At 53.6% G+C, this 27,976-nt stretch overlaps 2 protein-coding genes across 5 annotated transcripts; both read left to right on the top strand.

Moving 5' to 3' along the window:
* Window positions 1-5,320: 5,320 nt before the first annotated feature.
* RHO (rhodopsin) lies at window positions 5,321-10,310 on the top strand. 2 transcript variants are annotated; one of them, XM_028101668.2, is made up of 5 exons: window positions 5,321-5,681; window positions 7,396-7,564; window positions 8,837-9,002; window positions 9,103-9,342; window positions 10,200-10,310. In XM_028101668.2, the coding sequence occupies exons 1-5, from the start codon at window positions 5,321-5,323 to the stop codon at window positions 10,308-10,310; spliced, it is 1,047 nt and encodes a 348-aa protein (XP_027957469.1). The 2 variants fall into 2 exon arrangements, with proteins under 2 accessions (XP_027957469.1, XP_087877759.1); XM_088021633.1 differs by having other exon boundaries at window positions 8,807-9,002.
* Window positions 10,311-18,229: 7,919 nt separating this feature from the next.
* On the top strand, window positions 18,230-27,295 carry H1-8 (H1.8 linker histone). 3 transcript variants are annotated; one of them, XM_088021624.1, is made up of 6 exons: window positions 18,230-18,342; window positions 19,135-19,146; window positions 23,446-23,719; window positions 25,448-25,811; window positions 26,649-26,710; window positions 27,047-27,295. In XM_088021624.1, the coding sequence occupies exons 1-6, from the start codon at window positions 18,230-18,232 to the stop codon at window positions 27,293-27,295; spliced, it is 1,074 nt and encodes a 357-aa protein (XP_087877750.1). The 3 variants fall into 3 exon arrangements, with proteins under 3 accessions (XP_087877750.1, XP_087877756.1, XP_087877758.1); XM_088021630.1 differs by lacking the exon at window positions 19,135-19,146 and having other exon boundaries at window positions 18,230-18,338; window positions 23,460-23,719; XM_088021632.1 differs by lacking the exon at window positions 19,135-19,146 and having other exon boundaries at window positions 18,230-18,338; window positions 23,460-23,719; window positions 25,448-25,815; window positions 26,665-26,710.
* Window positions 27,296-27,976: the final 681 nt, after the last annotated feature.

The raw sequence follows: 27,976 nt of genomic DNA, 5'->3' as shown, positions 1-27,976 counted from the left end.
CTCCAAAGGTGCCCATTATGCAGATGATGAAACTGAGGCTCAGCAACATTCTCTCCTTCCATTCAACAAATACTTACTGAGCCAAGACAGGATTCATTCCCAGGCACAACCTTTACACCTAAGCATTCTGTTCTGCGTCTCCCCTGTCCCAGACTAGACGGCGTCTTGATCAGGCCTGTTCTCTCTCCAAGGCTCATCTTCCTCATGTGTGCAAAAGGGCGTACTCCAGCTCTGACCTTGAGGCTCGAGCCTCAGTCTCCATCTGATGAGCCTGACGACCCTTCACATGCTACAAGGAATGCACTGTGGAGAGGTTGAGATACCCGTTTCACTAAGAGGACACTGAGGCCTGGAGAGACACTTGGCTGCTGGAGGCTGCACAGCTTGGTTGTTCAGGTTGCAACTTGATCCTCCAAGTCCCCAACACTACCCATGTCCCTGGAAGGAGGAAATAGGAAGAGGGGGATCGTGTGTCCCAGACAGAGCCCCAGGCCAGGCCTTAGGTGGGCCTGGCTCTAGCCTGGCCTCTATCAGCTGGGTGTCCGCCACGCACCCCCAGTGAGGCTCCTGAAGCTGGGAGCCCCTCATGGCTCTCGCACGGGTACAGAGATAGCCCATCTGCTATGGCAGATACCAGGTGACCTTCCATTTGTGCCAGCCTCAGGGCCTCTGGGAGGCCTGCACTGGGCAGGGCTTTCAACCTGGCTCAAGCACTTATCCCAATACTCCACCCAGACTCCAGAACACCTTCCTAGAATGGGAATCTGATCATACCCCTCCCCTGCTTATAACCCTCCCCATTGATAGCCAGCTAGCATCCAGACTCCTAGGCCTGCCCCCCTGGCCCCACTCCACCCTAGGCTCCAGGGCCAGGTGGCCCTTTGCTCCCTGTGCCTTGGCCCCATTGTCCCCCTGCCTAGGCCTCCCACCTCCCTCCTGGTCCACACCTTGCTCCTCTGGGATCCCACAGCACTGGGCCTTGGAGCAGAGCCTTGCCTCCCATGGTTATTAGTTTTCTCCTTGTCAGCTGGCCCCTGAAACTGGGAGCTCCTTGAGGGCAAGGAGTGCATAGGATTCATCTGAGTGTCCCCAGCACCTAGCCCCGAGCCTGGCACATAGACGGTGTTTGGCAAATGTTGGGGTAAGAGGGAAGTGGGGGGAGGGAGGAGGGAGGAAGTGGGACTGGAGAAGAAGAGGAAGGAAGGGGAGAAGAGTCCGTCTGTCTCCTTCCTTTCTTCCCTTTGACATCCTCAGCTCAGTCTGAGGCCTCACTCATCTCATGGTGACGCAGCCAGGGGGGGCTAAGCCAGGGAGAGGAGGCAGGGAAAAGGAGGGGGAAGCTGCTGAACCAGCAGCACCTCTATGCAGGGGCTTAAGAGCTATTTGTGTGCTACCTGCTGAGCCCCTAATCCTCCATGGCCAAGTCAGAGCCCTGCACCTGGGCTCCAAGGGGGCCGGGCTCAGGGAGGCCTGGAGGTAGGTGCCACGATCTTCAGAGACAGCCACCCCCAGCTCCCCACCTCCACACATCATCCCCAAGCCTGACTGAGGGGCCAGTGACTCAGAAATTCACCCACACTGGGACTTGTCCCTTGGCGTGCTCCCAGGCCCTCTCTGGAGCACCTAGCATGGCAGAAGAAAGCTCAGGCTGGGGAGTTAGACAGCCGGTTCACTTCCGGCTCTGCTGAGGAAGCCATTTCCTCAGTGCTCAGTGGGTAGGGAGTGAGACCTCCTCACGAGGGGCCAGGAGTTGTTCACTCATTTGACAACTATTTATTGAGTTGCTACTCCAAGCTGCCAGCTCAGATGCAACAAAGTCCAGGCGAGGCCAGCCCTGCACTCCGGAGAGGGGTGGGCAGTGAGTCAGTAAGGAGGCAAATAAGACCGTTGCTGATAGTGGTACATACTGAGTAGAAAACCAATGTGATGGAGTGGGGGCCCTGCTTTGTAGACTTGGGGGCCTCTCCAAGGAGTGCTTTGTAAACTGAGACCAGACCTTCGAAAGCTGAGTTAGGCTCCAAGAGGCTAACACTGTCAGCAGCAGTCATGGATCACTTATAAGCAACAGAGTAGAAAACTGAGGCACAGGGAAGGGAGGGGGCTGGGCTACGCCCAGGCTATGTGCTTACAGAGTCTTAGTCCAGTTGTAAGGGTAAGTGTAAAGGGACCATGCCCAATGGAGGGGGACCATGACACCTAAACTGTGAGATCGGAAGGTCTGTGACTGGGCCTTAGTGGAAAAGCAGGTCATGTTTACCCAGCAGATGGGGGTGGATCCCCCAAAGTTTCCTAGTTCCAACAAACTGAGGCCGGAGAGGGGAAGTGGGACTCCCTAGGCTAGAGTCCAGTGCCACCCCCTGCCCTCTGGGCCACCACTGGTGCCCCAGGCCTGTGTGACTCAGGCTAGCGGCTCTCCCGTCAGCCCAGCACAACCCTTTTTTGGTCATTTATACCATGGTGTGAATGGCAGCAGATCTTTCCTGAGAGCTGTCTTTGGTGTCGGGGAGGGAGGGGGAGGGAGGCAAGGCCAGGCAGGTGATAGCCCAGATTTGTCACGTGACCTGGGCTACTGACTCACTGCCCACCCTGGGCCTCAGTCTCTCCACCTGTGAAATGTAGCAGGGAGGGTCAGAGTAGGTGACTTCTAATGACTTCCTGCTTACTGTGAGCCTGTTGCTCTGAACAAAGAGCATTTTTAGTTTAAAAAAAGATTCTTTGTCGTGCCTCACAGAATACAGGGAAATGTTACTCTGTGAGGCCTTTGATTCCCCATGGCCCTGGTTCTGTGAGGGAGGGTCATTAAACTCTGAGACATAGAAAGGGAAGCACTGACTGAGATAACCTAGATCTATTCACTTGATCCACAAATACTAAGCACCTACTATGTGCCAGACTCTGAGGAAACAGACAGAAATCCCAATTCTTTCCCGTGCATGGGGAAATGATTTACAGCGTTCTGCTACATGCTGAGCACATGCTTGGCTCCGGGAACCCTGTTGAGAGCTGGGCAGGCCCCCTCCACCCCCGCCTGCCCACATTACAGCCTGTGAAATGGACAAAAAACATGGGAACAGAACATAAATTAAAAACTTCCAGGCTGTCCTAAGCGTTAGGAGGAGGTGAAGGCAAGGCTTTGAGGTCTAGGATTGGGGGCTTACCCCCGCCAACACAGGGCTGTGTGTGGCTGGTCTTAGCCCAGGGAACCAGGGCTCCTCCCTCCATCTGGCTACCGGGGCCGCAGTCAGAATCAAACCCTCCACCTTGACCTCGTTAGCATTGGGCCTAATCCCTGAGCCAGGTCCCTTAAACTGCCAGAGGTCACACCATACCCGCCGGCCGTTGCCTTCCCCTGCGCTCATTCATTCCACCAGCACACATTTCATCAGCCCCCCATATGCAAGCCCCAGCACCACCTGGGACAGGCGGGGTCTGGAGCCCCAGGCGGGCTGGAGGGAAGGGGGTACTTTTCTGAGTGAACAGGTCTGGGAATTTCAGGTAGGAAGAGGCTACACGAAAGAGAGTACACAGGAAGGAAGTCTTGGAGACTGGGACACTTCCCCGCTGGATCCTTCCATCACCAAGTTCACAGTTCAAACTTCACCTTCCTGGGCTGCTCCAAATGACAGGATGTTGGAGTGGGTCACAATCTGAACTTATCCTATTCCAGTGGTTTCAATACCTGTTTGTTTGTAAGCCCTGCCAACCCCACAGAACGATACTTCCTGCGGGCATCATCCATCTCCACTGTGTTTGTCAGAACTGAGCACCGTGTGTGGAACACAGTAGGTGTTCCATACATATTTGTGGCAGGAGGGTGGTCATCAAGCACCCTTGTGCCCGGCACTCCCATCTGCCCCAGACATTCCTCAGAAGCATCGTTGTGCTCCCTTCACTGATGGGGGGAGCCTGTCCATGTCAAGCCTCCATTTGCCCCCAGAACCTGCCCTCATGGGGCTACCTGTCACATGGTCTTCCAAGGCCCACTGACCCAGCCCAGTCTGACCAGACGTCCCTGGATGTGCCCTGTGTGCCGCAGTGTCCAACCAGTTCAATTTCCAGGCTCGGCCTTGCCTTTGAACTAGAGTCCCCAGGAGGCCTTTCTCACGGCAGCAATCTGGTGCCCAGCACCGCACCTGGCACATAGCCACCTCCTGGATGCAAGGGCTCACTTCAGCAGCCTTGAGAGCCTCTGTTCCCTTCCTGCTCCAGTCACCCTCTCCCTGGTCCCCTTTTCTAGCCTCACTTCCTCCAGTACATCTGTGGGGACATTTGAACCATGTTTCTGCCCCTGAGACCTGCCCAAGCCACTGCCCGCTGCCCAGGCTCTTCAGCTTGGCACCGAGACGCACCAGAGCTGGCCCCACAGCCCAGGTGTGGCCTCAGGCGTCTGCCAGCCCTTGTCTTCAGTCTCGCCTGTCTTTCCTACCCAGCAACCTAGCGAAATACTCCCCTTCCTCAAAGACCCAAACTTCCCCTCCACAGACACCTCCCCTTTAAAGGGAGTCTCCCCTCCCTGGATCTGTTCTTCCCTCATCAGAGTCCTCCCTACCCCTTCACCCCCTCCTTTCTGGATATTTGTATCCTCAGTGGTCTGCACACAATGTTTAATGAACGAGAGAGTGAGGGAATTCCAACTCGAATACCTACTGAGCTCTTGGGCTATGCTGGGTTGTGTGTCCGGCATGGAGAATGCCAGAGCAGGCAGGACGCGGCCCCCCGCCCTCAAGGAGCTCATAATCTGGTGAGATGGGCTGGGGTCAGGGCCTGGCCGTGGGTGAGCCAGAAGGTGACGGCTGGGGAAGAAATAGGTAAGGGACTGAGTGAGGGATTGAAAGACTAACAGAATAACCAGAGCCTCTACCCTTGGGGAGCTCGTGGTCCAGGGGGAGGCAAAGTCAGCTCACATGAAGTGAGGGAGACATGGCATGGAGCCAGCGGTCCCAATGCCAGGCCACGGCCACCAGATTGATACGGGCAGAGATCTCGGGTCCAGAAGAGTTGGAGGCGGGCCTCCTGCCCTTTCCCAGGGTCCCCCGCCCCTTCCCTCTCTGGCCCCAGGCTTCTGTCTAGAGTCACCTTGGCCCCTCGTGGAAGCCAATTAGGCCCCCAGTTGCAGTAGTGGGGATTAATATGATTAATAACGCCCCCAATCTCCCAGGTGCTGATTCAGCCAGGAGCTTAGGCAGGGGAGGTCACTTTATAAGGGCCTGGGGGGGGTCAGAGCCCGGAGTAGTCCAGCCGGAGCCCTAGGTGGCTGAGCTCAGGCCTCCGCAGCACTCTGGTCTGAGCCGCCCACGGGGCAGCCACCAGGACCGCAGCCATGAACGGGACGGAGGGCCTGAACTTCTACGTGCCCTTCTCCAACAAGACGGGGGTGGTGCGCAGCCCCTTCGAGTTCCCACAGTACTACCTGGCTGAGCCATGGCAGTTCTCCATGCTGGCCGCCTACATGTTCCTGCTGATCGTGCTCGGCTTCCCCATCAACTTCCTCACGCTCTACGTCACCGTCCAGCACAAGAAGCTACGCACGCCGCTCAACTACATCCTGCTCAACCTGGCCGTGGCCAACCTCTTCATGGTCTTCGGGGGCTTCACCACCACCCTCTACACCTCGCTGCATGGATACTTTGTCTTTGGGGTCACGGGATGCAATCTGGAGGGCTTCTTTGCCACGCTGGGCGGTATGAGCCGGGGTAGGGGTGGTGGGGCGGAGGGATACAGGAGCCAGGGGGAGTGGAGGGATCTGGAGACAGCCGCATATCCAGGGATAGTGGCTAAGAGGCCTTCTCCCCTCTACGTTCGTCAGCATTGTCCACTTGATCAACAAACACCGTTAGTGATGCTATGCTAGGCTGTTTATTGAGGGTAGCCATTGGACGCTGTCGATCCCATGTAGAGTGGTGCCACTGTCTTGCTTCACATCAGGGAAACTGAGCACAAGAGATGTCAAGGGCCTTGCTGGGGTCACATTGGTGGAGATAGAGCTGGGTTTCCAGCTCACATCACTGTAGCCCCTCAAGCCTTGTTCTGTTTCGCTTGGAGCAGCTGTGCTGGGTCAGACCCATGCCAGGCACTGGGGAGAGAGGTGGACAAGACAGATCCCTGTGCTCAGGGCTCTCAGCCCAGGGTGGGACACAGATGATCAGTCCTCCCGATTCTGATTCTGCCACCAGATTCTGCCTGTGCTGGGCAATGGGCTCAGTCTCTCCCCACTGGCATCTCTCCGACCCTGCAGAGAAGGGTCCGTCTGTATGTGGTACCCCTGTTTCACCCCTGCCTTGTGACCTGCAGCTGGGTGTTGTGTGGTCATCGAAGGTGACAAACACCCAGCGATGGCTGGAGATTCCCTGGGAATGGGGCTGAGACAGCATCCTGGACCACGTGAAGGAAAGAGAAACCAAGGAGGCAGAGCAGTCCTCGTGGCAGCCGCCCCGGCTGTCTCCCGCTTGCCCGAGAGGTTGTGTGTCCTAGAGGAGGGGGGCCATTCCTGGATCTGAGCCGGAAGACCCAGGCCTCGGTCTCTTCCCTTCTCCGGGCCTCACTTTCCTCAGCTGCTATACGGGACCTCTGCAGCAACCCGATTGGCTTTCCTGTCAAAGAAACTATTCGAAAGCACCCGTCAAAGCTACAGATCACCACACAGTTTAATGCCTTTCTGTGGAAGGGGTTTCTTCAAAGGGGAAGAGCTTCCCCACACAGAAAGTTTGGAGGTGGGCTGGGAAGTCTCAGGCTAGAAGGCAGGGGTGACATGGGTGCCACGTTCGGACATGTCTCTGCAGGGCTGGGGCCAGTTTACAATTATTATTCTGGAGTAATAATTAGTCGTGTTCGCTTTCTCTCAGAAACATCCTGGTTTGGTTGATAAATTCTATGGCCAACCTCCCTACTGAGTTTCTGGGGGTGATGTCTGAATGCCCCCATTCTTTCCTGCTCCTTCCTCTGGGCAAATCATTCCCAGGGTTCCTGGCTCCAAGGCGGGAGACCCAGAGGCCCAGGTTATTTCATCCCCCAGTGGGGAGAGGCCACGGCACAAGAGGGAGGGAAGGACTTCCAACTCCAACATGCACGCTGCCTGTCACCCCACGAAGCACAAGTTCTTCTGTAAAAACTCCCTACGGGGCTCCCAGTCTAACGGTGACCCTGGAATCCGATTTTCCATCCCTCACAAACCCAGAGCTCTAACTGAACTAACTCCTCTTCCTGGGGGATGCCCTGCTCACTCTCCTTCGGCATACGGGTCCTTCTGCCCCAGAGCCCATCCCCGGTCCTGCCTCCAGCCCTGCCCTAGCTTGCCTTCCTGGCTGCCCTCTCCCATCCAGGAGGAGTGCTCCCTGCTTGGACAGACAGCAGGGTCCAGGCGGGTGGTGTGTTGACTGATCCCTGACTGCCTTGCAGGTGAAATTGCCCTGTGGTCTTTGGTGGTCCTGGCCATTGAGCGGTACGTGGTGGTGTGTAAGCCCATGAGCAACTTCCGCTTCGGGGAGAACCATGCCATCATGGGCGTCGCCTTCACCTGGGTCATGGCAATGGCCTGTGCTGCACCCCCCCTCGTTGGCTGGTCCAGGTAATGACACTGAGCAGACGAGAATGGTCTCCGGGGGGGTCTTTGTAGGATCCCCCAGCCAGGACTCAAACCTGATGCTATTCTGGGCGCCGAGGGTATATGCCTCCTACCCCAAATGCCCACCCTGGCAGCTCTCCCAAGGGAGAGGTTTAGGGCAGGGAAAGAGAGAATCAGACCCTAATGTTGCTATGGGGGCTGATCCCACCTCCTGAGCCCCCATGTCAAGGAGAATCCAAGACACCCCAACCCTTCACCTTGGCTGTGCCCCTAATCCTCAACTAAGCCGGGGCCAGATTCCAATCCTCTTTGCCCCATAGGCAGTTCCCTCTGACCTTGGGCCCCAGCACCTGGGGGGCCAAGCCTGTCCAGTGCAGGTGTCACCTGCACTACCATGTCACATGGTAGCCCCTGGGAACTGGGTCCTCTACAGCCTCTAGTCCGTCATCTCCAAATGGGGCTCAAATGGGAGATGGGAGGACCACGGTGTGGGAAACGGGGCTGGTGACCCTGTGGGTCCCTGGAGGCCTCACGTCCTCTGCTTCCGGGAAACTCCCGATCTCTCTTCCCGTCCCTCCTCTCTCAGCCTCCTGGGGTCAATTCTTTGTTCCTTGTCGAGTCTGAGCCCATCCCCTCCAGCCTCTTTCCCGGTCTTCTCCAGTCCTGCCCAGTCCCATCCCCCCAGGCACAGCCAACAGCCACCCCACTGCCACCATCCTCTGAAATCACTGAAACATCCTGACCACATGGCCCTGGGACTTCTTTCTAGAAAACATGCAAAGATCCCTTAGTTACCCTGTGTGCCCATCTTTGGCCTAGAAGATACTCTTACGCTGTTAGCAAGACCCTGTTTGTACAGAGTGTGGGAGCTTTTCCCTTTTCCTCACCAACCTCTGCCCCGCACAGCCTGGGGCCCGGCCTCCAGCTACGGGCAGCAGCAGGTGTGTGAGGAAACACAGCACAGGTCAGTGGTGTGCGGGCTCTGCTAGGTGAGAGACTAGGCCATCTCATGATACCACGGCTACCATACAGCCAAACCACACTGCTTGCCGCAGGGGCATTTGAATCCCTCAGCTCAGTTGATTTGATCCTCATGGTCAGGCAGCCAAGCAGATATTTTATCATGCCCATTTCACAGAGAGGGAAAGCAAGGCCCAGAGCAAGACCAGCCACACAGCAGGTGCGTTGGCCGAGCCAGGGCCCTGACCGGCTGTAGTCCCTCACACATGGGTCTCCTTTATGCCCTCTCCTGCCCCACCCCCCTCTGGTGTGCAGGTACATCCCAGAGGGCATGCAGTGCTCGTGTGGGATCGACTACTACACGCTCAAGCCAGAGGTCAACAACGAGTCCTTTGTCATCTACATGTTCGTGGTCCACTTCACCATCCCCATGACTGTCATATTCTTCTGCTATGGGCAGCTCGTCTTCACAGTCAAGGAGGTATGGTCCCATGCTGGGTGCTGGGGACACAAGCGTCGGTTGGGTTGAGCCCGGCCCCTGTTCCAAGGGAGTCTGGATAGCAGGCCCTGTGTCCTTGCAGGCGGCTGCCCAGCAGCAGGAATCGGCCACCACCCAGAAGGCTGAGAAGGAGGTCACACGCATGGTCATCATCATGGTCATCGCTTTCCTGATCTGTTGGGTGCCCTACGCCAGCGTCGCATTCTACATCTTCACCCACCAGGGCTCCAACTTTGGCCCCATCTTCATGACCATCCCGGCGTTCTTCGCCAAGTCCTCCTCCATCTACAATCCCGTCATCTATATCATGATGAACAAGCAGGTGCCTGATGGCGGGGCAGGAGGGTCCAGGGGCCCCAGGCTGCTGGCATTGCCTGCAGAGGACAAGCCATGTCCTGGACTGGGCTCAGTCATTCCACCTGCAAAACCAGGCAGGGAGCCTGGTATCCCCCAGGACATCAGAGTCCTCGGGGAGAAATGCAGAGTCCTGCTGAATCAGAAGCTCGGGGTGGGCCCAGGAACCTGCATTTCTAACAAGCCCTCTGGGTGTCTCTGATGCATGAGAAGTGCCAGTCCAGATGGTTCTGGAGGCCCACTTTAAAAGTCAAATAGTCTAAGTCCCAAGCCTAGGAATGGGATGGTGCCAGTCTCCACAAAGCTGAACAAGGAGCTAAACCTTATGCTGAGGGATGAAGGGAGAAAGCAGTTCTTTAACATCGACCAGTGACTTCTCTGCAGAATCCATGATCCAGTGGGGAAAAGTGGTCTCTGGAGTTAGGCATATCAGTTTCAAATCTCAGCTCTTATTTTCTAGCTATGTGACCCTTAGGCAAGTCACTTCCCCTCTCTGGCCCTCAGTGTCTTCATTCCTAGAGAGGGCAAACTCCTAAACTCTAGGGCTAACTAAGATAACTTACAGATAGCCCTTGGCACACAGAGGGCATCATAGAATGTTGTGAGTAGCAAAGCCCCCTTGGGTTGGTTTGGTCCCTGGCATCTCTGGGGTGGGACCACATGTGCTTCCTAAGTTCCCTCCAGGGAGCCAGATTTGAGAGCGGCATGGAGTCTGTGAGGGCCAGAAACAGGGAAAGGGTTGGAGGCAAATCTCATCAACCACCACAGTCCGCTACACACACTTTCGGTGGACCTTGACCCTGACTCATGTCCCTTGCCTTCCAGTTCCGGAACTGCATGATCACTACCCTCTGCTGTGGCAAGAACCCACTGGGTGATGACGAGGCCTCTGTCAGTGCCTCCAAGACGGAGACCAGCCAGGTGGCACCAGCCTAAGCCCTGCCAAGGACTCTACGGCCAACTGTAGGAGTCTCCCCTTCCCCACACCTCCCCCCAGCCACAGCTGCCCCACAGGAGCCAGGCCTGTTGGAACCAGGTTGTGCAGGCTCCCTGAATTTAAAAAAAGAAAGGAAAAAAAAAAAGAATTATTGAGAGAATGATGAGGCTCCCCACCCAGCCAGGATGCCTCATCAGGAGTCCTGAGTTCCCAGGGTCCAGTGGGATCTCTGCCCCTCCTCCCCCCAACTCATCTCTCAGGAACACCAGAACTCTTGCTCTCTGGAGAAGTGTCCCAGCTTAGGGATAAGTGTCTAGCACAGAGTGGGGCACACAGTAGGTGCTTAATAAATGCTAGATGGATGAAGGAAGGAACGAATGGAGGAATGAGTGAAGGAATGAATGAGCTGGGAGAGCATATCTATCCTCTCGAAACCTCCTTAGCAGTAGCAGCTCACCCTCAGCTGATGACCTTGAGCAGTGGTTTCCCTCCCTGGGCCTCACTTTCTTTCCCCATAAAATGGAAACCCCAAATCCCTGGCCCTGCCAACACATGGCTGCTGTGAAGATCAAATAGGATTTTGTGTGTGCGTGTGCCTGTGTGTGTGAGAGAGAATGTAAGCACTTTGTAAATGGTAAAGAGCTGTACAGATTGTAGTTAGCATTATGAATAATATCCATTAATATAATTAATTAATTAATATGATCATCTCCTCTTGATAGTGACCATTTTGAGATTGGGCAGAGTCCTAAGCATCCAGCCTCAGCAGGTTTTTTTAAAATTAGCCAGGAGTCAAGGCCAGACCAGAGCTGACAGCTGGGTTGCAGGGAGGGACAGTCAAGGGAACGCAGAATGCAGTCATCAGGACTGAAAAAGCGTCAGGGGACCGTGGAGTCTGGGGCCAAGGTCCAGGGTCTCACCTCTGGCATGGAGCCCCGAGCCTGGTGCTTCCTCTTCCCAATACAGCCTAGGGAGAGATGGGACTTTCTTTCAGCTTCTACAAACCACCTGCTCTCTTGCCCAGCAACTACGCCACAGCACCTCAGGGCCAGCTTGGAGCTTCTAGAAGCCATATTCACCTGCCCACATTTAATGAAGAGCTGAGTCACCCTTGTCTCAAAGAGCTTAGAAACAAAAAGTTGGAAATTCAGATGGGCCCACCTTCCCTGGGGATGTTCACAGGTCTCAGATTCTAGCTCCCTTGCTGGGTGAGCCTGTCTTCAGTAGCTCCAGTCCATTCTCCATTCTGGAGAGTCTTTGCTGCAAAGCTGGCCGGAACTCTGGGCATCAGAAATGAGCTGCCCCCACAGCTGCCCCTCCTCCACATAACCAAAGCCAGGAGCTCGGGCTGTCCCCAGCTCTGCCTGGACACTAGGCAATTTGGGGCATTAAAAGCTCAGCTCCTATACTCGGTGTTAATGGTGGTGGTTTTTGTTGCTCTCAAGCTCTTCATCTGCAGAGTGGATTGAAATTAGGCACATTCCACCTGATCCCTGACCCCCAGGATGCCGGGTTTGGGCAACCAGCAGAGCCCCCTCAGGGTGCAGGGTAGAGGGAACAGGCCTAGGAATGAGAAAAGCCCCAACTTTGGAGTCACAGAGACCCACGTGGCCTGTGAAACTGCAAGCAAGTTTTGTCATCTCTCTGCGTCTCCTTATCTGCAAAAGGGAATCTTAAACTGAGCTTAAGAGGACTGCAAACTTCCTGTGGCCACCCTACTTCCTGGCGCACTGCAGCCCGTGGGAGACTTTTGACATTACTGGGCCTCAGTTCAGAGCTGGCCTTACCAAGAACAGCATCTACAAGGGGAACAAGGATGGAGATATAGTCCCAAGAGTTACCCTCAACCTCCAAGGTGGGAAAGGGTGGCTGGAGCCTGAGATGGAAGGTCCTCAGTGCCACGGTGGGGCTAGAGCAGGTAATAGCTGGGATCTCTACTGTGGCCTCTCTTTACTCTGCCTCCCTGAGTGATGTCAGACAGGATCTCTTCAGCTGCAAGTCCCAAGGAATCTAACTCAATAGGGCTGAAGCCAGAGGAAGAAATTATTGGCTCCCATAAACAAAAAGCCCAGGGCTTTAGGCACAGCTGGATGCTGCTCCTCAGATGTTATCTGACTTCTGTGTCTCCTTTTCTGGCTACACTTTTCTCTGTGTCGGCTCCATGCACAGGCTCACTGTTCCCAAGAGGGGCACAAACGCCTACCAGCAGTCCCAGGCTCAGCAAGCCCTGCAGAAAGGGAGCTGCTTTTTCCTGACAGTTCCAGCAAAGGTCCTGGGTAGGGATCTCACTAGCCAGGCCAGGGTCACCTGACCACCCCTAAACCCAAAACCGGGCTAGAATGGGGATTCATCCACTGATTGGCCAGGCCTGAGTCACTTGATCACCCCCAGCAGCCCTACATAAACCAAATGATCTGAGTGAGGGTGGGGACAGGAAGGAGCCCAAAGGGTGCTTGGAGGGTATCGTTAACAGGTGGAGGAGGGCCAGAGACAGGGTGGGCAGAACTAACAGTGGCCCAGAGGGGTTGGCCTCCATTTAAGTGGGTGATGTCCGGCTACAGCAGGCCTCTCTCCCACACCATGGACACGAGAGAGATTTCCATGGCTGGTCCCTCGGGTCTCACGCTCCATTTCAAATGTGCCGGGCAGTGGGAGGGACAGTGGCATTCCGGTGGCCCTCCTTGCAGGCAGCCCTGCTTCCTCACTGCCCTACCTCTGTCCACTTATTCTGAGGAGTGGTATGCTTGTTTCAGCCCCACATCCAGAGAAAAAGATTGACTCTCAAACCAGAAAAGTCTCTGTTTTTTCCTAGTAGAGAGGAACTCCTCTTTTCCCTCTCTAATTTATCATTGATTTGACAGCCACGTAGGGGCACTTGCCATATATAAAGGCAAACAGCTGCTGACTTAGGTTGGGTCGAGGGTGTTACCCACTTCATTTCCAGGCTCCAGGTAGCAAACAGGTTTACGGAACCCCTGTTGTTTATGATCGTATCTTCACTCAACCCGGTCTAAGGGAGCTGACCCTGGGCCAGGATATTCTGGGGACTCAGAGATGGATTGGAGGGAGCTAGTCTCTGGGCTGTGACCTGGCCACCCTCAAGGACACAGAGCGCTCTCACCCCCGATCTTGCCTCTGGAAGGAGAGAGTGTGAACCAACTCTCCCACCCCGGCACCACCACCAAGTTGGCAAAGCCTGATGGCAGCCTACCCCGTGCCCCCCAGTAGAGACATGCACTCCTGACACCCCAGGGTGCCCCCAGAGAGACAGTGGGTGCCCTCCCCAGCCATGCGGTCTCAGACAATGTCCCTGGACCTCACTAGGTCTCAGGCTCCTCAGCTTTAAAGAGGAGACTCATCTCAGTTGGTAGAATTATCAGTACAGACTAATGAGATTATTGTTATAAAAACCGCAGTGCACGGTAGACACTCGATAAATGCGATTTCCTTCCCAGAGATGTGAACCAAGTTCAAAGGGGCAGCCCCTGGTGTGGTGGGAGATTGAGCCCCTGGAGTGGTGGTCAAGAGATTAAAATAATGGAGGGGCCTCAGGAAAGGTGGAAGCAAGTGCTAACTGCGCCCGATACTCATTCCCTTTCTTTCTTTTAGTAATACCGCTCCAAGTTCTAGCTGGGCACCTAGCCACCCAGCACAGGACAGCATCTCCCAGCTTCCCTTGCACCTGTGGTGCATGACATTAAGGTCTGGCCAATGGAGTATTACCGGAAATGGTATGTGCAGTTCTGGGTTGCACATTTGAGAGAACAGAGGCATCCTCCCCTTCTCTTGTTTCCTGTCTGATGGCTGGAATGTGGTCATGACGACCGGAGCTGCAACCAGAGCTATCCTTGTATCATGATGGGGTATCTGTGGTCAGAGAACAGCAGGGCAGCAAGCAAGAAGGAGCCTGGCTGGGTCTCCCATGCTGCCTTCCAGCCCTGCACAACTTACTCTTGAAGAGTCTCATAAGAGAATGATTTCACGGTTTTTTGTTTAAACTACTGTTATTTTGGAGTTATAGCTGGTTTCTTCACTAACACAGAGGACTTCCAGGTTCCAGCCCAGGGTCTGGACTCAGGAAGATCTAGTGCAGGTCCTCTCTGAACTTTAACTTCTTCATGTATAAATAAAACAGTGAATATAAAAATGTACATGGACATAGAACATGATAGCTATTATTATTTCTACCCTACCCTCTATGCATTTATTGACTAAAGTCACAAATGCCCCGATGCTACAGGGACTAGAGTTACACAAAACAGACACTCTATTTTTGCTTCTAAATGTCTAGAACTGTAATCTTCAGAACTATGAGAGAGGGGCGCCTGGGTGGCTCAGTCGTTAAGCATCTGCCTTCGGCTCAGGTCATGATCCCAGGGTCCTGAGATCGAGCCCCGCATTGGGCTCCCTGCTCAGCGGGAAGCCTGCTTCTCCCTCTCCCACTCCCCCTGCTTGTGTTCCCTCTCTCGCTGTGTCTCTCTGTCAAATAAATAAATAAAATCTTTCAAAAAGAACTATGAGAGAGTTCACATGTAGGAGGCCCCCACTCAGTGTTTGAAGATGGTAAAACAGTTGTCAGCAGGACTTAAATCCCATACCGGCCTCAGTAGGAGTCACATAAGTACACAGAGCAGCCCTTCCTCTCTCTAGCAGTCTGAGCCTCACAGTTATCATTTTCCTGTAAAAAGGCAATCCTCTAGAAGAATTTTTAGATCTGCAGCGCATTTTAGAACTTCTTCCCTCCAAATGCAAAACTCTATCCTGGCACAGCCCGGGAGCAGGGTTTCATCTGAAGCTTGTGGGAATGTTTGTATCTCTGAGTCTTTCTCTATTTCTCAATTCTTGGAAATTGCCCACAATGTGATCAAAATTGCTGCCCCTGTTTGTGCCAGCACCATGTGCCTCTTTGCCTCATCTCTCCTCCTGCTCTAACGTGGTTCCTGCAGATGGTCCTCAGGCCTCCCTCCACTCAGCCAGGCTGGGCTCTGGCACTGGGGTTCCACAGCAGTGGGTGCTGAGCACCTACTGTGTGCCAGGTGCTGTGCTAGGCACCTGAGATACCACCAGGAACGAGACAGACACAGGCGTGCCCAACCCCCCCCCCGTGCCCTCCAGAGCTCAGGGGCTAGTGTGGGGGAGTTGTACCTCAGGGTGCTGGAGGTCCCAGGGGCTGTTGGAACCAGAGGAGGGGATCCTAACCTCCTCAGGGGTCAGGGAGGGCTTTTCCAAGCTCACTGAGGCCAAAAGGATGAATGGGAAACAATCCAGAGAAGGTAGGTGGGGGTGAAGAAAGGCCTTCTGGGCAGACTGTATCAGTTAGCTTATGCTGCATGACAAACAACCCCCAAGCCTCATGGCTTAAAACAACACACCAGGTATTGTTGCTCGTGACTCTGTGGTCAACTGGAGGTTTGGCTGGTGGGCCAGCTGTGGGCTGGGTGACGGGGGTGACTAAGCCACGGGCCTCTGAGCATCCAGCAGGCTAGCCAGGGCTTGTTCTCATGGGGCTGGGACTGGCACGCTATCACTTCCACCATATTCTGTTGGTCAAAGCAAGTCACAAGGCCAGCTCAGATTTAAGGAGTGTGAGAGGGGCTGCAGAGTTACATGCAAATGCACATGGATACCGGCAGGGGTGAGAAACTGGGGCCATTTCCGCATCCATTGAACACACACACAAAAGAAACACAAAGGAAAAAGGCCAGCTCTTAACATCTAGCCCATTCCAGGAATCACAGCAGTTGGACTGCGGGGTTCCAGGGGGAAAGGGGCTCCATAAGCCAGACTCAAGAGGTCAAGCTTCCACTTATGGGCAGTGGGGAGCTATGAAGGGTGCTAGGCTGGAGAGTGATGTCTAATTTCACTTTAGAACACTTTGATGGCCTCCGCCTCCCTCAATCCAGATGTCTGGTCATGGAGAGTCCCCTGGAAAATCCCAACAATAAAGAGACTACAAGAAGAAGAATGCAATTCTGTTTTAAACCTGTCCCCTCCAAATTCTACACCCTCCTTAGAGGTAACCACTGCTGTTACCTTGGTGTGAATCCTTTCAGACCTTCTTCTGTGCCTACACTTACACACACACAAACACACGCCCACACATGTGCTCATACAGTCACACACACTTTCTCTCTTCACAGGAGAGGAGAGCATATTCCACAGACACATTCCAGTTCATTCATTTTCATTTTTTAAATATTATTTATTTATTTATTTATTTAAAGTAGGCTCCGCACCCAACATGGGGCTCGAACTCATGACCCCAAGATCAAGAGCCGCATGCTCCCCTGACCGAACCAGCCAGGCACCCTCTGATTCACTCATTTTCACTGCTGTATACTACTCTACTGGGTGAATAGACCACGGTTTATTTGTTCATTTTTCTCCTGGCGGGTATTTCGTTTGTCTTGAATTTTTGCTGCAATGGCAGTGAGCATCCTTATCTCTCAATGTAAGAGTTCCTCTCAGACTTATCCCTGGAGTGCCATGGGTGGGATGTGGCATGAATCTAGCTTTCGTTGTATTAGATGTCACTGCACTGCCTTCTAGAGTGGCTTCGAGCTTTCCCTCCCAGCAGCTATGTATTTCTTGACGTGCTGGCCACCCAGCATTGATAGATATCTAAAGACTGGTCATTCCAGCAGGTGTGGAAAAACACCTCATGCTTGTATTAATTCACTGCCTCGTTTCAAATGATTGCACAGTATTCGGTACTTGGGGACTAGTTCAGCCAAGCCTCGAGGGATTCCTCTGGAAGTTAGTTCTCTCTCTCTCTCTCTTTTTTTTTTTCTTTTCCAGATAATGCATCAATTGCTTCTTTTCTGACTAAAGCTCTTCTAGGATACAGAAGTGGAGTCGCTGAGTTCAAGGGAATACCTTTCCAAACCAGGCTGCACCCCAATTTACACCGTAGGTGGAGGCACTGAGGGCCCGGCTCCCTGCATCCATGCCTACACTGCCTTCAATTTTAGTCAGTTTGACGGGAAAATAGTATCTTATTACTGTTTCTGTGTGAATTTTCCCGAATGCCAAGGAAGCCAATAATATTTTCTTGTGTTTATCAGGCTTTCTGGTGAATTGCCTATTCATATTCTCTGTCCTTTTTTACCAGTTTATGGACACTTTTGCTAGACAATTTTATTTGAAAATTGCTCATTCAGGGTGACTGGGTAACTCAGTTGTTAAGCACCTGACTTCAGCTCAGGTCATGATCTCAGGGTCCTGGGATTGAGCCCCATCTTGGGCTCCCTGCTTAGTGGGGAGTCTGCTTCTCCCTCTCCCTCTGCCCCCCCATTGCCTTCTCTCTCTCAAATAAATAAAATCTTAAAAAAATAATAATAATAAATAAAAATTTTTCATTCATCCCTTAAAAATTCTTTCATATAAAACAGAAAAAAAGGAGGCCACAGGTTGATCTGGGGGTGTCTGCTCCAGGCAAACCCCACCAGCCGGGCTTCAACTGCCACTTCTTGAGAAACCAAGGTTGGCAGTGGCCTGGAAACAGGAGTGGCATGGGGCAAGTAGGGACTGGAGGCCTCAGTGAACACTTCCACACTCCAGGTGTGCCCAGTTCCCCATCAGCATCTCCAGGCCCTGTGGGGGCAGAGGGCGCAGGAGGGACCATCATCTCAGGGCCCATCATTTTGCCATGAGCCTAAGACCCAGAGAAGTCAATTGACTCACCCAAGGTCACATAGGAGTGGGTGGCCAAGCTGGGGCGTCAGCACACAAGGCAGGGTTGCAGTGCCCCATCCCAGCCCTCCTGCCCCAATCAGCAGCCCAGAGCCTCCCAGCCCAATCAGGGGCTAATTGGAGCGGTGGGCCTGGGCTCCTGATATATAAGAGGAACGAGCCCAGCCTGGAAGTCTCACGCCTTGGGAGGGGGGTCTGACGATCTGCATCTGCGTCTGCGTATGCAATGGCTCCTGGGAGCATTGCCTCCAGTGATATCTCAACCTCCTCAACGTCCTCAACCTCCTTGCCCTCCACAGTGGGGTCGACTGGGGTGTCTGAGTCTGAACAGCCAGGTAGGTAAGGGGTGGCAGCTCCTTGCGAGCCCATTCCCTGGGTGTCCTGGACCCTCCTGGTGCCACCCAGCCTCTCTCCCAGCCTGGCCCCAGCACCCATTCTAGAGGTTGTGGAGTTCACATGCTCATTTGGCAGAAGAGCTGATGCCCAAGGTAGCAGGGGCCGGGTCCTGCCTGGGGGTTGAGGCTGGCCCAGCTCAGGGGGAAGAGGGAAGAAGGCCTCCCCAGCTGGAGCCCATTTCCTGTCGGGGGGGGGGCTGGTGGACACACGGCAGCTGCGGGGCGGCTAGCTGGAGGAGCGGGAGCGGAGAGCAAGCGTTTGCTGCAAGGCTGGGCCTTGAGTTGAGGGCTGCATCCCAATTTGCAATCAACAAACAATGCCTCAGGGTTTCTCTGGATATAGATTGGTTCATTCCCTCCAGGAGCTCCCAGTCTGAGGGGGAAGACTGCCTCATTAATAGATGCCATTTCATAATGTGGCATGTGCTTTGACGTCGGGAATGCAGAGGGCTGTAGGAGCCCATAGGAGTCACTAACCTACTCTGGGAGGTCAAGGAAGGCTTTCTGAAAGCGGTGACCCCTGAAGGCGGGTTAAGCCTCACCCAGGAGAAAGAGGGTGAGGCAGGGCAAGTGTTCTGAGTGTGAGTAAAGGTCCCTTCAGAGGAAAAGTTGGAGGGTGGGTTCCAGGTGCTTTGGAGCCTGGGGCAGAGATGCTCACCCTGGCTTGAGAAGTCAGGGCAGGTGTCCAAATCGTGGTGCTGTGTGGGCCTTGAGGGATGAGTGAGAGCTACCTGAGTGACCACGGGGGACAAAGGCCACCCAGGCAAGGTAAGAGCATGGGCAGAGGCCCAGAGGTGAGGGGGTTAGGGGAAGCTTCCAGGGAGTCCCAGGCCCTCCTCTGGCCAGGGGCAGAGTGGCGGGGCAGGAGGAGGGAAGGGGCAGGACCTGCCACACTGAGCCTCCAAGGCTTCAGCCAAGGCCTTGGGCCCTTTACACTGACAGCAGTGGGGAGGGGAGAGGGGGAGGTACAGTGGGGAGAAGGCTGGGGTCCTCGGGATGGAGGGGGGAGAAGTCCATGAAGAAGGGGTGGGGATGGGAGGTCCAGAATGTCCTCCAGTTTCTTGCTTGCTTGGGTGTCCAGCTAAGTATGGTAGGTGCCATTCCTGGGAGAGAGAGGATGGAGGACAAGTTTGGGGGAGCTGTGTGTTCTGTCTGGTTATCCCTGGATATAGCAGGCATTGAATAAGGCAGAATGAGGAACTGAATTCAGCTGTAGGGACTGGGGAGGGAAGAGACTTGGGGTAGCTCCCTGGAACAGGGCCTGGCTCTCGGGAGGCAGGGGAAGGGTTAGAACTGTCACTGCAGGCCAGGCCGAGGACACCCCAGCTGGGAGGTGTTAAAGACCCCATCCCCACTGTACAGATGGGAAGACTAAGGCCCAGAGAGGAAAGTGAAACTCCCGAGGTCCTGGGTGTGGCTGACCAGGGATTCCACTCATTCACAAGCTTTGGCGCAAAATGAATATTCGCAGACACTGGGCTCTTCCTGGCCAAGAGGCAGCAGTAGATGAACTGGATTAGTTCTCTACAATGTTTTTTTACTTTTTTTTCTACTTTAAAATGTGTTTTTTTTAAATATATATATATTAGCCAATCAATTCCTTTTTAAAAGTCTTTAATTTTTGCAAACTGATCAGAAACCAACATTTTTTTAAAAAAGATTTTATTTATTTATTTGACAGAGAGAGAGCTAGCGAGAGAGGGAACACAAGCGGGGGGAGTGGGAGAGGGAGAAGCAGGCTTTCCCGCTGAGCAGGGAGCCCGATGCGGGGCTCGATCCCAGGACCCTGGGATCATGACCTGAGCCGAAGGCAGACGCTTAACGACTGGGCCACCCAGGCGCCCCAGAAGCCAACATTTTTAATCACCACATTTAAATCAGGTTTCATATTTAAACCACTTGTATGCACCTTATAGTGACTGAAAGCTTTTCTCCCCTTGATCCTATTTTCTTTTGCAACTTAACAGTATCTCAGTAATTGAGGTATCTCAGTAACTCACGTACCATACAATTCACCCATTTAAAGGGTACAGTGGCTGTTAGTATATTCACAGCTGTGTATCCATTTCCACAGGCAACTTTAGAATATTTTCATCCCCTTTAAAAGAAAACCTGTACCCCTTACAGTCACTGCCCCTCCCCACCCACGATCCCCAGCCCCTGGCAACCACTAATCTACTTTCTGTCTATGATTATCCCATTCGGGACATTTCAATATAAATGGCATCCTATAATATGGGACTTTTCGTGACTGTCTTCTTGCACCCAGCGTGTTTTCAAGGAAGGACTTCATTCCTTCTTTTTGCTGGATGATATTCCATTTTATGGTTAATGTCATGTTCTGTTTATCCAATTCATTAGTTTATGGACATTTGGGTTTCTATTTTGGCTATTATAAATAATGCTGCTATGAACATTTGAGTACAAATCTTCATTTGAACTTGTGTTTTCATTTCTCTTGAGTATCCAAACCTAGGAGCGGGATTCTTTTGTAACTTATGAAAACTTCCAAATGCATGCAACAATAGACAATGCAAACCAACCCCCACTCCCTTCCTGTGCACCCTTCGTACAGCTTCAACACTTATCAGCTCCTGGCTACTCTTATTTCACCTACTGTGTTATTTCAAGGCAAATGCCAGGCTTATCATTTCACCTATAAGTAGTCTAGCATTTATCTTTGTTTTTTATTTTAATTTAATTTTATTATTTTTTAATTTTGAGAGAGAGGAGCAGGTCGGGATGGTGGTGGAGGGGTGGGGGGCAGAGGGAGAGGGGGAGAGAGAATCATAAGCAGGCTCTGAGCTCAGTGCAGAGCCCGACGCAGGGCTTGATCTCATGACCCTGAGATCATGACCTGAGCTGAAATCAAGAGTCGGATGTTTAACACTCTGAGCCACCCAGGCGCCCCATCTTTATTTTTTAAAACTATTTTTAATTGATCGGGCGCCTGGGTGGCTCAGATGGTTAAGCGTCTGCCTTCGGCTCAGGTCATGATCGCGGGGTCCTGGGATCGAGTCCCGCATCGGGCTCCCTGCTCCTTGGGATCCTGCTTCTCCCTCTGCTTCTCCCTCTCTCTCTCTCTCTCCTCCTCTGTCTCTCATGAATAAATAAATAAAATCTTTAAAAAAAAACTATTTTTAATTGATATATATTAGTTTTAGGTATATAACATAGTGCTTCATTATTTGTATACCTTATGAAATGCTTACCATGATTAAGTTTAGTTACCCTCTCTGTAAGTGAAATCAAACTATCTTTCTATCTGACTTATTTCACTTAACATAATACCTTGTAGGTCTATCCCATGTTGTTGCAAATGACAAGATTAGGGTTGAATAATATTCCAATGGATCCACACACCATGTCTTCTTTATCCATTCATCTATTCATGGACATGAGTTGCTTCCATATCTTGACTAATGCAAATGCTGCAATGAACATAGGGATGCATATATCTTTTTGAACTAGTGCTTTTGTTTTCTTCAGATAAATATGCAGAAGTGGAATTGCGAGACGGTAGGGTAGTTCTATTTTTCAATTTTGAGGAAACTCCATACTGTTTTCCAGAGTGGTTGTATCAATTTACATTCTCACCAATAGTGCACAAGGGTTCCCTTTTCTCCACAGCCTCACCAACACTTGTTATTGTCTTTTTTTTTTTTTTTAAGATTTTATTTATTTATTTGACAGAGCACAAGCAGGGGGAATGGCAGGCAGAGGGAGAGGGAGAAGCAGGTTCCCTGTAGAGCAGGGGGAGCCCGATGCGGGACTCGATCCCAGGACCCCGGGGTCATGACCTGAGCCGAAGGCAGTCGCTTAACCAACTGAGCCACCCAGGTGCACCCCTCCACTCCCCCCCCCTTTTTTTAAGTAGGCTCCACACCCAGCATGGAGCCGAACACAGGGCTTGAACTCACAGCCCTGAGATCAAGACCTTAACTGAGCCACGCAGGTGCCCCTATTTCTTGTCTTTTTAATGTTAGCCATTCTGACAATTGTGAGGTGCTGTCTTGTTGTATTGTGATTTGCATTTCCTTGCTGATTAGTGATGTTGAGCATCTTTTCATGTGCCTGTTGGCCATCTATATGTCATTGGAGAAATGTCTATTCAAATTCTCCGCCCATTTTTTAATCAGACTGGTTTTTTTGTTATTGAGTTGTAGGAGTTCTTTATATCCTTTGGATATTAACCCCTTATGGGGTATATCATTTGCAAGTATCTTCTCCCACTCAGTAGGGTTGCCTTTTCATTTTGTGATGATTTCCTTCACTGTGCAAAGCTTTTTAGTTTGATGTGATCCCAATAGTTTATTTTTGCTTATGTTGCCCTCAGTATTTACCTTTAAAAGAAAAGAGCCTCTTAGACTATAACTGCAATACCACCAGCAAACCCCCAAAAAATCATCCTTAATGTCCCCAAATATTTCCAATGTTCACATTTATCTGGTTGCCTTCCCCCCCTCCCAAGTTGGCTCATTTAAGTCCCCGTTCTTAGTTTGAGCAAAGGATCCCACGTTGCATGTGGTTGAACGGGCTCCGCAGTCTCTTTCATCCCTAGGGCCCCTTCCCACTTTTTTTTCCCTCCTTGTTTATTTGTAGAAGCTAGGCTGTGTGTCCTGAAGAGCTCCTCACAGGCTGGATTTTGCTGATTTCCTCCCTGTGGCCCTCTCGCCAAGTCCCTGGATTGCCTGTAAACTGGTAGTTAGACAACTGACCTGACGTATCTAGTTTTCTAAAAGGACTATTTAATTCTTTCAGGGAAGCTCTATGGAGCGCCCGGCGTGGACCCAGCTCTGCGCGGGTCACTGGGAGACAGTGGCCAGACAAGCCACCTGCCCTGCCCTCCCGTTGGGGTGGTTACGGGCCAGCCGGCAGGCGGTGATACCAACCTGGGTTGTGTCTGATCCCCCAGGCGCCTGGCCCACCCACCGTGGGGCCTGGCTGGTGCCTGGCGCGTGGTCTGCCAGGCAGGTTTGTGGTCGATCAGGCCGAGGGTGGTCTGGGCGCCAGGTGATGCCCCACTGTCTCCCCACCTCTCCCCCCCCCCCCCCCCCGCAGGCCCGAGCCACAGCACCGCCCGAGGGCCGCGCCGCCACCCTCCCGTGCTGCGCATGGTCCTGGAGGCGCTGCAGGCGGGGGAGCGGCGCCGGGGCACCTCCGTGGCGGCCATCAAGGTTTATATCCTGCAGAAGTACCCTACAGTGGATGTCCTCCGGCTCAAGTACCTGCTGAAGCAGGCCCTGGCCACAGGCATGCACCGCGGCCTGCTTGTCCGGCCCACCAACTCCAAGGCCAGGGGGGCCACTGGCAGCTTCAAAGTGAGCCTGCTTGGGCTGGAGGGTGGGACTGGGGGAGGCCACAGGGTGGGAGGGTCTGGGCCCCAGACTTTGAGCTTCAGCCCCAGCTCTTCCTCCCTGCCCCCCCCCGGGGGGTGCTGTTCCCTGTCTTCTTCCTTCTGCCTTCTCAGAGATATCTTCTCCTCCAGGAAGGGTAGTGGGGTGCCTCCTTTGAGAGCCTGCAGGGCCCCAGTTCCCCGGCTGTGTCTGCCTTCATCCCTGTCACGGGTGTCCAGTGACCAGGGACTATCTCTGCTGTGTTCACTCTGAGTCCTTAGTGCCCACAGCACCTGCCTGGAATTCTCCGTCATGGACAAGGCACACCCAACCATGGGGTCTAGAGGGTCACAGCTGGGTTTGCTGCCCGCGCTCTCTGCCTACAAACCCCAGGTCTCCAGACCAGGGCTGGCACCTCCCTGAGCCACCCCCCCATCCTCATCTTTCAAAGGGGAGGGTCCTGGAGGGGAGCCATCCAGGGACACCTAGAGCTGAGGGCAGATTTGGCACAAAATCCAACGCCAGCATTGTGACTGTCCGCTGCCACCAGGGAAATCTCAGGGACCTGGACATGGGGTCTTTCTGGTCATTGCTGGGCCCCAGCACGTGGCAGTTGCTCTGACCGTAACCATAGAACACTGGAACTTTCTCAATGTACCGTGTTCCAGTCCCTGTGGTAACCAGGTGGCTGAGGACAACAAGCTCCTCGTAGAATTCCCAGGCAACGGTCAGAGCTTGGACACAAGCTATGGCAAGTCCAGGTGCATAGGGTGGGGCGAAGGAGAGCAAGGTGGGGGGCACTGAGGGTGTGCATGGCTGGGTTAGGCTGCAGGACCTGAGAGCCTGTCAGGAAAGTGGGCTGAGGGGATGGGAGGCGGGGAAGGGAGCCTGGAGTGTCATGGAGTTAGAAATGTGTGTGTGCTAGGAGGGCGGTTGTTTCTGGTCTTGACGGTAACGGGGAGCCATGAGATTTTGGGGACAGGGGGAGCAACATCATTAGAGGCAGGCTCTAGGACGAGACTACCTGTTTGCCAAGGGCCCTCACATCCCCCTGCCTCTCACCCATTTCCTGATGTCCCCGCTGTAAAGATGGGAAGACAGGCCAGTGGGAGAAGAGATAGTCTTGGCTGAGTTGCACAGGAAGCTGTGACTTGGAAGGTCCACCCAAGAGGCAAAAGGGGAAAAGGGAGACTTGGGGAGGCATAGGGGGTGTGAGGCATGACGGGGGGGTGGGGCCTAGGTGGGAGGAGGAGGGGGAGTCCGAGTGCACGCGAAGGTGTGTGGAGCGGGAGGTCAAAGGAGATTTGTAGACTAGCATCTCAGAGGACTGGGGTCAGGACTCCATGTGTGTTGTGCACTTTACTCCCAGGAGCCTGGCTTTGAGACTTCCAGACTTGGGGGGCAGGAGGGGGGGTGCCTGTGACCTCCTGACAGCCACCTGCGCAGGAGGTAAGAGAACCTCTGGCATGTCTAGGAGACTCAGGTCCCCTAGCTCCTCAATGGCAACACCCCTCCCTCAAAGAGCAATATGGGGATAGAATGTGTCTTTGGCATCAGGCATTTAGGAGGTGGTCATGCATCTGCTCCCCATGCCCCTGATCACCTTCTTCGCCCCCTCTTTTGGAACAAGGCTTTCCTCTCTGAGCTTCGTGTAGGGGTATGAGACACTGAGAACTTCTGCTCTCAATTCCACCCCATTCTCTCCTCCACCAGTTGGTTCCCAAGCATAAGAGGAAAGTCCAACCCAAGAAGATGCCCATCGTGACAGCCCCCAGGAAACCCAGTGAGGCCAAGGAGAAGGTCCCCAAGAAACCGAGGGAGGCAAAGAAGGACCCTCCCAACCCAGGCGAGGTGAAAAGGGGACCCAGGAAGCTGCGAGAGGTGAGGACGGCTCCTCCCAAACCAGGTGCAGCCAAGGAGAAGGCTCCCAAGAAAGGCGGCCCAACCAAAGACCAAGAGGCAAGAGCGAGTGAGGCCAGAAAGGCCTCCCAACAGCCAGACAAGGCCACACGGGCCCCTCCCAGTGCCACCGGGCCCAGTGGGAAGTCAAAGGTCAAAGGCAGAAGGAAGAGCCAGGGTAGGTGTGTGAGTGGGGTGAGAGAGAGGGATAGGGATTTGTGGCAGCCACTGGATATGAGGTGAGAGGGAGGAGAGGCCTGTTCTGGGGAGGGGGTTCCTTATCTAGTGAATGTGCCTGAGTCCTTGGCTCGAGCTGGAGAGTTGGAGAACTCATGGTAGCTGGGGGGTGGGGGTAGGGGATAGGTTTAGGAAAGGGGAGACGCAGAGAGAAGAGGAGCCTCACTCATCCAGAGGAGTCAGGGGAAGCTTCCTGGAGGAGGTGTCCCAGGGAGGACAACAGCCTATGCAAAGGCCAGAGGCACGAAGAAGGTAAAGGTTTTGAGAAAGTGCAAATAGTTCTGTGTGCAGTATGGGAAGTAGAAGGGGGGAGCCTGTGAAGGGCAGCTGGGAGTCTGGCCTCGATCTGGAAGACAATGAAGAGCCATGGAAGGACTTTGAACAGGGAACAGCTAGGGTACAAGGTATTTTTTTTTTTTTTAATGTATCATGGCTGCCGTGTGGAAGATGGCCGAAAGACTAGAGACTAATAAACCAGGGGGGGGGGGTCTTTGGTGTGGGTGAACACGGAGCAAGGGGGGCTCTGCCTGGTGCCTTGCTCAGGGTGAGAGATGGTCTTCCGCCATCCATTTAACCCCCCAACCATCCCATGAGAGAGATGCTGTTATCCCCAGTTGGCAGACAAGGGCACCCAGGCTCAGAGTGGCCAACCGACTTGCCCCAGGTCACATAGCCTGTAAGCGGCAGAGTGAGGACTGGGGCCCCTGAACCTTCCCGCCCACCAGAAGCTCCTCCCGAAAGGGGTCCTTCCCACATGCTCTCCCCCGCCCTCTGACAGGTGGTGAGGCCCACAGGAAGACAAAGGCTGGGAGTCGGAGTGCAAAACCCACGGTCCCCAAGGTGGGTCCTGTGACTTCCCTGGTCTGGATCCCCATGCTGGGCAGGCTAGAGCTCGGGCTCCCCACACCCAGCCCCTGGGAGGGTCCGTGGAGAAGGGGGTAACTTTTGTACAAAGCACATTTCACTTCTGTCTGGCCCTCCAGTGCTCTGAGGATCCTCACCCGCATTTCACATGTCAGACCCAGGCTTAGAGAGGTGGGGTCCCTTGTCCAAAGGCACCCAGAACCCCCCTCCCTTGGAGCCCACTGGGATTTCAGCCCTATTCTCGTGGGCTCCAAGCTATGTGTCTGACCCTGCCTCACGCTGTCCTCTGGCTCCTGGTTTGCTTTCGTATAGGCCAAGAAGGGTACTGCTTCTCCAGCCAAAAAGAAGGAAAATCACGTCCCTAAAGAGGTTGTTGCTCATGCAGCCAAGGCGGGGCCCAAAGCCAAGGCCGCTGCTCTTCCCAGGGCTGGTGGGTCTAAGATGGTGCCTGAACCCCTGGCCAGGAAGACAGAGGCCCCCAAGGGCCCAAGGAGGCTGAACTTGCCCACCAAGGCCTCATCGTCCAAACTGGCCAGTAGGAAGGCAGAGGCTGAAAGCTAGAGCTGGGGTAGAGACACAGAGATCCTGCCCGAGTTTTTATTCCCCAACATACCGTCACTCTATTTATTTCATTGTAATCTATTTATCAATAAAGGCTTTTTTCCCCTCACAAATCGGTGTCGGTGGAGCCTGAGGTCCAAGGATTTTGGCCATCTACGGCTCATGCCCAGATAGGGGTTCCCTCCCTGCGGGAGACAGGTTCTACAATGTAAAGGGCTGGTTCAGGGGTCCAAGACATGTAGGGGTCTGTGGAGGCACAGGAGGGGTGTTAAACCCAGCCTGAGATCTGGGACTGCTTCCTGGAGGAGGTGGCTTTTGGTTCTAAAGGATGAGCAGAAGACAGCTTAGGCGGGGAAGGGCACTGCAGGCAGAGGGCCCAGCATGTGAGGTGGGGCTGGACAGTGTGGTGGAAGGAGGGGGTTTGTGGCTCTGAGAGGAGCATGGGGTAGGGAGGAGGGTGGGGGATGTGGTGGACAAGTGAAGATAGACAGTGAGGGCTAGGCAGGAAGGGCTATAGGCAGGGGAGAGACTAGATATGGTTAGTGTGTGTTTAAGAAAGAGTCCTCTGGCTAAGGAGAGGACCATTCAACAAGTTACTGAGCGGGGCCCTGCTCTAATCAGAAGGAGGAGAAAGTGCAAAGGCCCTGTGGTGGAAACATACTTGACAGGCTCTAAGAGCCT

Source organism: Eumetopias jubatus, unplaced genomic scaffold, assembly GCF_037043125.1.
Source record: "Eumetopias jubatus isolate StellerSeaLion01/CBP00866 unplaced genomic scaffold, mEumJub1_p1.0 scaffold_1, whole genome shotgun sequence".
Taxonomy (NCBI): Eukaryota; Metazoa; Chordata; class Mammalia; order Carnivora; family Otariidae; genus Eumetopias; species Eumetopias jubatus.
Note: the sequence above shows the minus strand (reverse complement) of the source record. Positions and strands in the feature narration are given on the sequence as shown.